The sequence below is a fragment of the Dipodomys merriami genome, unplaced genomic scaffold (genome assembly GCF_024711535.1).
Source record: "Dipodomys merriami isolate MVZ:Mamm:240054 unplaced genomic scaffold, mDipMer1.0.p SCAF_10, whole genome shotgun sequence".
Taxonomy (NCBI): Eukaryota; Metazoa; Chordata; class Mammalia; order Rodentia; family Heteromyidae; genus Dipodomys; species Dipodomys merriami.
The window spans coordinates 21,932,484-21,945,265 of record NW_027202271.1 but is presented as its reverse complement, the minus strand read 5'-3'; the positions used below and the strand labels follow the sequence as shown (position 1 = coordinate 21,945,265).

At 44.0% G+C, this 12,782-nt stretch overlaps 1 protein-coding gene across 4 annotated transcripts in view; it reads right to left on the bottom strand.

The window, feature by feature from the left end:
* Tsfm (Ts translation elongation factor, mitochondrial) overlaps positions 1-12,782 on the bottom strand; it is a 57,186-nt gene that overhangs the window by 25,183 nt on the left and 19,221 nt on the right. For 2 of the 4 annotated variants that reach the window (XM_069987652.1, XM_069987644.1), the window contains exons 1-5: positions 12,601-12,697; positions 12,166-12,333; positions 11,203-11,331; positions 8,975-9,097; positions 5,747-5,834 (exon numbers count right to left, since the gene is read on the bottom strand). In XM_069987652.1, coding sequence (XP_069843753.1) covers positions 5,747-5,834; positions 8,975-9,097; positions 11,203-11,331; positions 12,166-12,333; positions 12,601-12,657 — 565 coding nt within the window. In that variant the 5' untranslated portion in view covers positions 12,658-12,697. Of the gene's footprint in view, positions 1-710; positions 1,254-5,746; positions 5,835-8,974; positions 9,098-11,202; positions 11,332-12,165; positions 12,334-12,600; positions 12,698-12,782 lie in introns of those variants that run through there. The other 2 variants (XM_069987638.1, XM_069987641.1) reach the window with 2 other exon arrangements.

Here is a 12,782-nt window from a genome sequence, read left to right as displayed (position 1 = left end):
AGTACCTACCTACACGCCATTACCCAAAGGGAAGCAGAGCCACATGCTATTAATTTCAATGAACAAGTGTATGTATCAGTTCAGAGTGCTTTCAAAGCATTCTACAGACACCAACAAATGAGCCCACATTTTCCAGATAACTCTAGCATGAATCAACAATTCCAAAGGAATTCACAAAGCAGAAGTAATGAACTGGAGAAGTTCCAGGGAAGAAGTTTAGTCCAAAGTGTCAGAAATGAAAGCATAACAAGAGACTTCTGTCACAGAAGGAGTATGACAACATGTGCCTTAAAAGTTTAAGGAACACCAAGAAATCAGTGTTGGAGGCAACAGCACACAGCTGTTGGTGCCTGTTCTAGCCACTGTCAGTCACACAAGCAAGACTTGCCTGTTCTCCTGAAAGCTGTTACAAGAAAGACAATAAAAAACTAATCCTGCTGGCTGCCTGGGGCTCATATCTATAATCCTAGCTACTAAAGAGGCTGAGAACTGAGGATCATGGTTCAAAGCCAGCCTGGGCAGGAAAGTCCGTGAGACTCTTATCTCCAATTAACCACCAGAAAACCGAAGTGGTGCTGTGGCTCAAGTGAAAGAGCACAGGCCTTGAGCTAAAGAGCTCAGGTTCAGCGCCCCAGGCCCAGAGTTCAAGCCCCAAGACCAAAAGAAATAAAAAAGAAAACTAATCCCAGTTCTATGCAAACAAGGAAAAATTATGCTCTATTATATTTATTTAATAAGTTTACTCATGAGCACTATAAATTTACCAGAAAAACAAATTCTGGGGGTAAAGATGCTTAGGAAATAACTTGAGTAATTATTACATTCTAGGCCCAAAGTATTTGGAACCTAATCTGCTTCTACTGTCTCTTCACTTTCTCCACATTCAAACCGCACAAAGTCCACTACAGACACCCCTTGCGGCTGCACATATTGTCCCAATGTAATGGAGGGGTCCAGCAAGTATGGCTGGGATAGCATCTTGGTCTCTGACTCTCCTCCAGGTTCATCATCCAGGGAGCCAACAGAGAGAGGGGCCATGCCCACCACATGCTGTCCCAGGCGGCGGCCAAGGTCCTCCAGGTTTACTTTCCGCACAGATGTCTCGCAGATGACCAGGGCCCCGTACTTCCCCAGCACCAGGTTGTGGAGTGAGGGGCTGTGCATTGTTCCATGCACATAAGACCCAACGTAGAACCCAGATGGCACCTTCACCCAGGCAGCTCGTTTAAGAGTCATGTTTTCCCCCAGCTTCCCTATAACAAAGCAAAAACAAAAACCAAAATACCATCAGAAAGTGATGCCTGTGGTGGTACAATATAAGGACAGAACAGAACATCCTTCTGCACCTGTATTAGATATGCAGAAAGACAGAGACACAGGTTTCAGAATTTTTTAGAGACAAAGGAATGTGGGGGAAGGGTACTTTAAAGAGCACCAACTAGCTGGGTGCCAATAGGCCACACCTATAATCCTTCTCAAGTGTCTGAAGATCAAACTTCAAAGCCATCCAGGGATGAAAAGTCCTTATTTCCAATTAACTAGCAAATAAAAATTCTTATCTCCAATTAACTAGCAAAAAGCTGGCTCCAGTGGTAAAGTGCCAGCAGTGAGTGAAAAAGCCAACTGAGAGCATAAGGCTCTAAGTTCAACCTAAATACACACACACACACACACACACACACACACACACACACACACACACACACACACACACACACACACACACACACACACACACACACACACACACACACACACACACACACACACACACACACACACACACACACACACACACACACACGTACTAGTGGCTCATGCCTGTAATCCTAGCTACTCAGAAGGCTGAGATCTGAGGACTGCAGTTTGAAGCCAATCTGGGCAGAAAATATGTGAGACTTATCTCAATTAGCCACCAAAAAGCTAGAAGTGGAGCTGTGGCTCAAGTGTTAGAGCACCAGCCTTGTGCACAGTTCAGGGACAGTGCCCAGGCTCTGAGTTCAAGCCGTAAGACTGGCACCAAAACCAAAACCAAACAAATCAACCATGTACCAGGTACTTCAATATAAAAAATAGATATACATTTTTAGATCCAAGCCAGCCTGAGCCAATGAGACCCTGTCTCAAAAACAAATGAATTAACAGACTTGCACCCCAGCTTCTGCCCCTTTCCAGTTATATGACCTTGGGCAAGAGAATAAATGACGTAATCACATTTACTAATGTACTAATATACTAATTTCCTCATGTGCAAAATGGAGATACCTACCTATTAGGGTTGTTGGGAGAATTAAGGTAATATATGCAAAATTATTTGTTAAAGCATCTGGCATACAGTGAGCACTCAGATGCTATTATTATATATTAAATTATTAATATATTAAATGTAGGCTTAGAGAGCTTAAGGAACCCACCCAATAATATGTGGCAGAGCCTGAATTAAAACTCAAATCTGACTTCAAAGCAACTAAGTGATTTTTTTCCCCCCAGCAAATTACCATCCCTCCCAAATCTACAATAAATGATACAGCAAAGTCCCAATCATCTACTGTATCGAAAGAAAGTCTACAACTAAAAGCCTCTAATGTAGGGCGCAAGTGGTTCATTCCTGTAATCCTAGCAGCTCAAGGGGCTGATATCTGAGGATCTCAGTTCAAAGCCAGTACAGGTAGAAAAGTCTGTGAGATACTTAACTCTAATTAAATACCATCAAAAAAGTCACAGGTAGAGCTGCAGCTCAAGTGAAGTAGCAGGGCACTAATCTTGAGCACAAAAATTCAGGGACAGTTTCCAGGCCCAGAGTTCAAGACCCAAGACTGGCATCAAAGAAAACAAAAGATTCCAGAAACCCACAACCCATGTCATCTGATAATTTCAACTTCCTCTTAACAGAAATAAAGGACATATTCAGAGTTGTTTATAAGAGCCTAAGTTTGTTTTATCAGTTTTCTTCTTTCTCTCAGCATGCCATTCCCTCCAACAGAAGTGCAAATAAAAGTTAAACAATTAAAAAAAAAAAAAAAAAAAAGCCAGGCACCAGTGGCTCATGCCTATAATCCTAGCTACTCAGGAGGCTAAGGCTAAGATCTGAGGATCATGGTTTGAAGCCAGCCCAGGCATCAAAGTCCATGAAACTCTTTCCAATTAACCACCAGAAAACTAGAAGTGGCCCTGTGGCTCAAAGTGGTAGAGTGCTAGCCTTGAGCAAAAGCAGCCCTGAATTCAAGCACCACAACCAACAACAAAAACAAAAAAATTAGAAAGAACAGGAGGAATAAACAAAAAGGTCTGGATAAAGATAACTGGATTAGCCAGTTATACCTAAAATGAAAAGGGAGAATCCAGAAACCAAATAGCTTGAATACGGGCTGGGAATGAGGCTTAATGGTAAAGTGACATGGGCTCAATTCCTCAGTACCACATAAACATAAGCAGGAAGTGGTTCTGTGGCTTAAGTAGTAGAGCGCTGGCCTTGAGCAAAAGAAGCTCAGGACAGTGTCCAGGCCTTGAGCTCAAGCTCCAGGACTGGCCAAAAAAAAAAAAGCTTGAATAGACATTCAATGGTTAATTCTTAGGAACTGATACACCCAGTTCTTCCAGGATTACTTACTAAGCTCCATTTCTTAATAAGGCTATGCAGTAGGGTTCTCATCAATGACTCACTGAAACATCAAAATACTACAAGATGGCTTGATAAACAGAATTGATACCCTGACTGGAAACTTCAGAGGAACAGAAAATTCCCAGCAACTCCAACCCCAACCCTGCTTCCTTCCTCCACCAAGGACATAAAAAAGAAAACAAAACTCCCACTTAGTCCCACCCATGACCCAGATGTGGTTCCTATAGTCAATGAGTTCTAAAAGAATGTATCTTTTGCGCAGTACTGGTGTCTCACACCAGTAATCCTAATCAAGAGGCTGAGAACTGAGGATCACGGTTCAAAACCAGCCAGGGCAGAAAAGTCTGTGAGACTCTTTTTTTTTTTTTTTTTTTGTTGGTTGTGGGGCTTGAACTCTGGGCCTGGGTGCTGTCCCTCAGCTCTTCAGCTCAAGGTGAGCGCTCTACCACTTGAGCTACAGTGCCACTTCCGGTTTTCTGGTGGTTTATTGGAGATAGGAGTCTCACAGTCTCTCCTGCCCAGGCTGGCTTTGAACGGCGATCCTCAGATCTCAGCCTCCTGAGTAGCTAGGATTACAGGCGTGAGCCACCAGCGCCGGGCTCTGTGAGACTCTTATCTCTAGTTTACCACCAGAAAACCGGAAGTGGTGCTGTGGCTCAAGTGGTAGAGCACTTGCCTTGAGCTGAAGAGCTCAGGAACAGCACCTAGGCCCAGAGTTCAAGCCTAATGACCGACAAAAAAAAAAAAAAAAAAAAAGAATGTATCTTTATAAATTCAAGATCAGGTTTTCTGGAGATCAAATTTCTAAAAATTATAACTACAAATTGTCCTAGATTTACAAAGAAGAAATTACCTTTAATATACTACTTTCCCTATCTCACAAACAGGTAATCAATTGGATGTCAAAGGGCCATCCATCTCTGCCTAAGAACATGCTTTGTTTTGTCTACATAGTGATGAAAATAATTTTTTTTGGGGGGGGCCCAGTTGTGGGGCTTGAACTCTGGGCCTGGGCGCTGTCCCTCAGCTCTTCAGCTCAAGGTTAGCGCTCTACCACTTGAGCCACAGCACCACTTCCGGCTTTTTTCTTTTTGCTTATGTGGTGCTGAGGAATCGAACCCAGGACCTCATGCATGCAAGGCAAGCGCTCTACCACTGAGCCACCTTCCCAGCGCCAGTGATGAAAATAATTTTAAACCTGGACATCATGGTTCAAATCTGTAATCCCAGTAATCAGGAGATTGAAAGAGGATTCTGAGTTTGAGGCCAGCTTGGAGTACATAGTGAGTTCTAAAAGAGCCTAAGATAACAGTGAGACCCTGCCAAGAAAGGAAAGGAGGAAGGGAAGGGAAAAAGGAAGAGGAAAATGACGGAGGGAGAAAGGAGAAAGAAAGAGGGAAGAAGAGATCGCAAATAACTAAAACTCAAAAATTTTGCATATAAATCTAAGTTCCTTTTTTTCTTTTGCTTTTGAGTTGGTATTACGAAGGAGTTTTATTGTGACATTTCCATACATGAACTCCATACATTTTGAACAAATTTACCCCTTCCACTATATTCTAATTCCTCCACTCCCTCCTTTTCCCTTAATCTAAATTCTTGTAAAGAATTTAGAAGTTCTGATGACACCCATTGTAACAATTGGCTAGCACATGATGACAATTTGTTCTTCAGTGGAGGAGGAGCTATTCACATGTTCACTGCCCCTCAACACCTATTACCCTACCTATTTCTCAGGTCCCATCTTGTGGGACCTATTTCTCTGGTACCATCTTAGGTACCTAAGCCTGCAGTTCTCTTGGAGGAAATTCAAGGATACCAAGTGATCTAGATGCTAATTTGCAGTTTCCAGTTTTGTTTTGTTTTGGCAGTCCTGAGGCTTGAACTCTGGGCCTGGACGCTGTCCCTTAGCTCCTTTCGCTCAAGGCTAGCGTTCTACCACTTGAGCCACAATGCCACTTATGGCTTTTTCTGTGATTAACTGGAGATAAGAGTCTCACAGACTTTCCTCTCCGGGCTGACTTCAAATCATGATCCTCAGTTCTCAGCCTCCTGAGTAGCTAGGATTAGAGGTGTGAGCCACTAGCACTGGGCTTCATTTTCCAGATTTTTACAACTACTTACCAATTGCTAAGGCCAAATGATCCTTGAGAGAGCCTTCTTTGTCAGGCCCTGCTGGAAGTCCAGAAAGCTCAGAGGAATTCAGAAAGCCCTAAATGCACCAAAAAACAAACATAAGCCATTTTTGCACCCAAGTCATCCACAGAACAGCAAAATAGCCTATTTCAAAAAAAGTGGTTAAGACAACTAAATATAAATAGATACTTCCACTAAGCCAAGTGTTAAAAATTGATCATAGTTTCTTTTCTTTTTTTTTTTTTTTTTTGGGTAGTCGTGGGGCCTGAACTCTGGGCCTGGGCACTGTCCCTCAGCTCCTCAACTCAAAGCTAACACTTATCATTTCAGCCACAGCACCATTTCTGGCTTTTTCTGCTTATGTGGTACTAAGGAATCAAACCCAGGGCCTTATGCATGTTAGCCAAACACTCTACCACTGAGCCACTTTCCCAGCCCAATAGTTTCATTTTTTAAAGTAAATTATTATATTACACTACCACCTCCAATTCCATTCTACCCCCATCCTCCAGCCTAACTTAGAATTTCCTAGAAACCAGGAATAATGCTTTCAGACAATCATAAAATACTAAAACTAGGAGACTATTACAGACTATTGGTGGGAAAGCAGAACACTGCAAATTCAGTAGAGAATTGGATAATGTCTACATTATGTTTTTGGTTTGTTTTTGTTTTTGTTTTTGTTTTTCAGTCATGGGACCTGACCTCTGGGATTGGGCGCTGTCCCTGAGATCTTCAGCTCAAGGCAAGTGCTCTACCACTTGAGATACAGTGCAACTCCTGGTTTTCTGGTGATTAACTGGAGATAGAGTCTCATAGACTTTCCTGCCCAGGCTGGTTTTGAATCACGATCCTCAGATCTCAGCCTGCTGAGGAGCTAGGATTACAGGTGTGAACCACCAGCACCTGGCTACATTATGTTTATATTTTGACTCTTCAATTATATTTTTAGGAATCTGATAATTCACCTACAAAAATATAAATATATTTCACATACAAGAGTATTCAGTGAGCACTTTTTTTCATGGTTTTTCTTTGTTGTTGTTGTTGTTGTTTTGATGCCAGTACTGGGGTTTGATCTTAGGTCCTGAGCACTGTCCTTGAGTTGTTGTTGTTGATGTTTTTTGCTAAAAGCAGGTGCTCTATCACTTAAGTCACAGCTCTACTGCCAGCATTTAGGTGGCTAATGGATATAAGAATCTCACAGACTCTCTTGCCTAGGCCAGCTTCAAACTATGATCCTCACAGCTCAGCCTCCTGGGTGGCTAGGATTACAGGTGTGAGCCAATGGCACCTGGACAGAAAGTATATTTAACCTTAAAATTTTGGAAGCAGCCTAAATGCTCAAACACAGGAGACAGGCTGAATAAACCTCAGCACACCCACACACAAGAAAATAAGATACTTCTATAAAGTATTTCCATGATATATTGCTAAATGAAAGAGGCAAATGACCACATATGCAAGAAATATTTGTACACATGTAGTTATTTATGTTTCCAGTCCTGGGGCTTGAACTCAGGGCCTGGGTACTGTCCCTGGGCTTCTTCGTGCTCAAGGCTAGAGCTCTACCACTTGAGCCACAGTGCCACTTCAGCTTTTTTGTGTAGTTTATTGAAGAATCTCATGGGGACTTTTCTGCCCAGCTGGCTTTGAACTGCGTTCCTCAGATCTCAGCCTCCTGAGTAGCTATGATTGCAGTCATAAGCCATTGGTGCCCAGCTGTATATGTGATTATTTTTACAAAAAGGATCATATTAACTAGAATCCAGTGAGGCTGACTATCCCCAGTAGATGAAAATGGGATGAAAGTTGGATTAAAGTTTCTCTGAGGCCAGGTACTGGTGGCTCATGTCTGTAATCCTAGCTACTCAGGAGGCTGAGATCTGGGGATCATGGTTCAAAGCCAGCCCAGACAAGAAATTCTTTGTATTTTTTTTCTTTTTTTATTGTGAAAATACCATACAGAGGGTTACAATTACATGGGCAAGATAATGAGTACATTTCTTATCAAGCATTGTTGCCTCCTCCTTTGTTTCCCCTTCCCATCCCCTTCCATCTCCCATCTCCCACCCGCCCCCCCCACCATACAGGAAATTCTGTGAGACTCTTATCTCCAATAAAACTACTCAAAAAAGTCAGAAGTGGCACTGTGGCTCAAGTGGTAGAGCATTTGCCTTAAGCAAAAGAAGCTCAGGGATAGCACCCAGGCCCAGAGTTCAAGCCCCAAGACTGGAAAACAAAAAAACAAAACAAAAAACTATTTCTCTGAGCTGGATGCTGGTGGTTCATTTTTTTATTTGAAAGGAGGCTGAATTAAAAACAGACTTAAATGGCTGGGAAAGTGGCTAGTGATAGAGTGTTTGCCTTGCATGTATGAGGCCCTGGGTTTGATCCTCAGTACCACATAAACAGAATAAACCATAAGTGGTACTATGGCTCAAGTGGTAGAGCACTAGCCTTAAGCTGAAGAGCTGAGGGACAGCGCCCAGGCCCAGAGTTCAAGCCCCAAAACCACCACCACCAACAACAACAACAAAAAAAAAACAGACTGAAATAATTCCTTCGTTTATCCTCCTACAGGAGGAAATAAGGTTATTCTCTAAATTGTGCTTTCTTCAGTCCCTTTCCCCAGACTATCACATATTTTGAAGAGGAAGCCTCATGTGGTCTCACTCATGTCTTCACTGCACTGACATCCAATCACTCAAGAAAGGTTGACTGAGCCCCAGCAAAACAATGCATCTATTTCTCTTTTATCAATAATACAGTAGTAAAAAGGCAAAATTGTTGGTCCTTGAAGCTTACATTCTACAAATAAAAATGTAACTTAAAACACTACACTAACAAAATTTTAATGAGGCAGAATAAGGAGACAGAACAAATGAGTACTTTTCCCAGAGATAACAGTTAACCAGCAACATAAGAGTGTCTAAAAGCCTTACTACTCAGTAGGCTGAGATCTGAGGATCATGGTTCAAAGTCAACCCCAAGTAAGAAATTTCATGACATTCTTATCTCCAATTAACCACCCAAAAGCCAGAAGTAGCGCTATGGCTTAAGTGGTACAGCACTAGCTTTGAGCAAAAAAACTCAGACAGTGCCCAAGCCCTGAGTTTAAGCCCCAGTTACCCCACCCCCATCCCCCAAATAAAAGAACAGCAGTACCCTACAATGGAGAAAAAACTCATCATGTGCAGACAAATGCAAACTCACTTTACTATATGTGGAGAGTTGATCCTTTAGACTCTTACAATGCAGCATGGTTCCCAGGGCTACTTTCTGGACCAACTGTTGAAATTTTAAATTTCTGGAAACAAAGTCTGTCTCACAGTTTACCTGTAGGAATAAACAGATGTTGCAGTGTAAGCTGATAGTAAGTTTCCAAAAGTGCCTTAAGGTTGAAGAGTAAAATTAGATACAATAGAACAAGCTTTAGACTCAGGAGAACTAAACAACCCCAGACTTTTCTGTAATATACTGAAGGAATCATACAAATTCACCCCTTGCTGCACTTCATAATTACTCCATTTCCCAGGCTCCTCCAACTCCAAATCACATTTGCTATCACTATCCCTTTATCTCACTCTAAATCTACATCTGCTTCTTTACCAATGACAATGCCCAAACCTCTAAATCAGTTACTTTCTATCCATCAGCTAATTAAAAGAATTACTATCTTTAAACCCTAACTGTTCAAGAAAATAATCAGTGATAAGGTACAAGGCTACATTAGAGTCAAACTAAGAAAATGTTCTAGAGTGCTAGGCCATTTCTCATCAACATGTCCGTGCATTCCTCTATCTAAATCTATTTCTAATAACAACATCTTCAAAGTTTTTTTTGTCGGTAGTGGGACTTGAACTCAGGGCCTGGGCACTGTCTCTGAGCATTTTTGCTCAAGGCAAGTGCTCTACACTTTGAGCTGTAGCTCCACTTCTGGTTTTCTGGTAGTTAATTGGAGATAAGAGTCTCTTGGGGATCTTTCTGCCTGGGCTGCCTTCCAACATTGGTCCTCAGATCTCAGCCTCCTGAGTAGCTAGCATTAAGTGTGAGCCACCACTGCTGGTGTCTTGAAAGCTTTTAACTTCAACTACCTTTTATAGTTTTCAAAACTATTTCTTGTTTAAGAATACAAAGGGTGGGGCTGGGAAGGTGGCTCAGTGGTAGAGTGCTTGCCTTGCATGCATGAGGCCCTGGGTTCGATTCCTCAGCACCACATAAGCAAAAAGAAAAAAGCCGGAAGTGGCGCTATGGCTCAAGTGGTAGAGCGCTAGCCTTGAGCTGAAGAGCTTAGGTTCAGCGCCCAGGCCCAGAGTTCAGGCCCCACGACCGGACCCAAAAAAAAGAATAAAAAGGGTGGTTACTGCAGCTCTCCGAGGCCAGCACAGCCTCTTTTTAGCTGAGTTCCAGCCAAAGGAGAAGGGAGGGCGAGTAAGACCTCTATCCTATGGCTCATTCCAAGCTGACTGCTCACAAATCCACTGGTGGTAAAGCACCCAGAAAACAACTGGCAACAAAAGCCGCTCACAAGAATGCACCCTCTACCAGAGGGGTGAAGAAACCTCACCCTTACAGGCCTGGGTACTGTGGTGCTTCCTGAAATTAGACGCTACCAGGTCTGTGGAACTTCTGATTTACAAGCTCCCTTTCCAGATTCTGGCATGAGAAATTGCTCAGGACTTCAAAACAGACCTGTGCTTCCAGAACACAGCTGTTGGTGCTTTGCAGGAGGCAAGTGAGGCCTATCTGGTTAGCCTTTTTAAAGATACCAATCTGTGTGCTATCCATGGCAAATGTATAATAATTATGCCTAAAGATATCCAGCTAGCACACCGCATACATGGAGAGCATGCTTAAGAATCCACTAAGAGCCAGGCACCTGTAGCTCACACCCGTAATCCTGGCTACTCATGAGGCTGAGATCTGAGGATTACAGTTCAAAGCCAGCCTGGACAGGAAAGTGTATAAGATTCATATCCAGTAAACCACCAGAAAACCTAAAGTGGAGTTGTGGTTCAAGTGGTAGAGGGCTAGCCTTGAGCTAAAGAGCTGAGGGACAACGCCCAAGCCCACAGTTCAAGCCCCATGACTGACCAAAAAAAAAACAATCCACTAAGATGGAAGGCATTTCATTCTCAAAGTTCCTCCCCCCTTTCCTTGTTATCAGTAGTTCTGAATGTACCTAAGTATATTATTGCTAATATCGGGCATAGAAATCAGGTATTGGCAATTGTTCCATTTTCATTTGTGTGTGAATTTTTTATATAACTGTGGGGATATAATATGTTTCAGTGAACAAGCTTCAGCAGTTCAACTTTATAACAATTATAAATAAACCTGTTAAAATTTTCTGAAAAAAAAAAAAGAATACAAAGGGCCTACTACAAGCCTTACACCCAAGACACAACTGCTACTGTCATGTGCAGTTTCCAAGAACTCACCTCCACTAATACAGCTGCGTTTCCTTCCTGTAGCAGCCCAATCAAGCCTTCTTTGGTTTTCCTTCCATGGAGCTTGGCAGCTTTGCTCCAGCCCTCTTTCTGGGCTTGCTTGTGAAGCCACATCTCAGCCTAGAAATTGGAAAGGAAAAGGGCAGAGGACAAAGTCAAACTTCATAACAGTACTGATTTAAAATATGTTCAGGGGCTGGGAAGGTGGCTCAGTGGTAAAGCACGTGCCTTGCATGCCTGAGGCCCTGGGTTCGATTCCTCAGCACCACATAAGCAAAAAGAAAAAAGCCGGAAGTGGCACTGTGGCTCAAGTGGTAGAGTGCTAGCCTTGAGCTGAAGAGCTGAGGGACAGCGCCCAGGCCCAGAGTTCAGGCCCCACAACCGGACCCAAAAAAAAAATAAATAAAATAAAATATGTTCAAAGTGACTGATTCCTTCCACTTCCCCTAAATTCTATAAATATAAACGAATGCAATTTATCATTTACTGGCAGACTGCTACTAGATGCTGATTATCAGGCATTGTAGTAACTAGTGCTTTGGATAAATTTAATCTTCACAACAACCCTAGGGGCAGATGGCAATATTTTCATTGTACAGACAAGAACACCACAAGTCTGAAAGATTCGCTGAAATATCCAGTGTTGGTATGAAAACACCGTAATTGAAACCCTGGTGGGTCTAACTCCAAAGCTCACCTATAACCTTCTCAGCTTCAAGTAGTAGAAAGTTTCCCATGGAGTACCAACCCTAGGATCCTGAATTAATTGCTTCCAAGTAAAACAAAGTCAATGGGTTGAGGTCGTTTTATGCCAGAACTGGACACCATCCTGCCATTAAGGGCCCATGGGCTGCTGCTCTTATTTATCCACGCTGGCCGGTAAGGCTGAAGTTAGGCCCTCGCCCCACTCCCTCCTCGCCCCAGCTCCCTCCCCCCCCCCTCCCGCACACCCACCTGTTTGAGATCCCCATCACAGGTCTCCAGAGCTTTCTTGCAGTTGACAAAGGAGTAGCCGGTTCGCCGCCGCAGCTTCATAAGGAGCTCCTTGCCCGAGGAGGACAGACCAGGCCCGGCGTGAAACGTGTGCCATGGCTGGGGCGTCGGAGGTAGAAGGGACCCCGCCTGGAAGAGGAGAGGGGTGAGAAGTCTGAAGCAGCGGGGAGCTGGGGGGGGGTGAGGGGAGGGGGCGGGGGGCGGCGACGTCACCCCCGAGCTCTCGGGGCTCCGGAAGTGCCCCCGGGAGCCTTCGGCTGCGGCTGGACCGCTGAGACACCGCCGTGCGCAGGGGCGCGGAGAGTGTGGAGCGCACTCGAAGTGGGGGCCAGGGGAGGGGTGCGCTCAAGGCTCACGGCCGGAGAGCGGGGCAATGCCCAGGCTGGGAGGCATCACCTGGCGGCTTCCGGCCCGCGCGGCCAGGCTGAGCTGCAGGGACCGCAGCAGGGACATCACGCCAGCGGGGAACGCCCGGCTCGCCGCGGCGCGCAGGTAGGGCGACGGCTTATGGCGTGGCAGAAGGGCCAAAAGTCTCCAACCACGACACGCCGGGGAGTGATAGCGCCATCTGCTGGTCG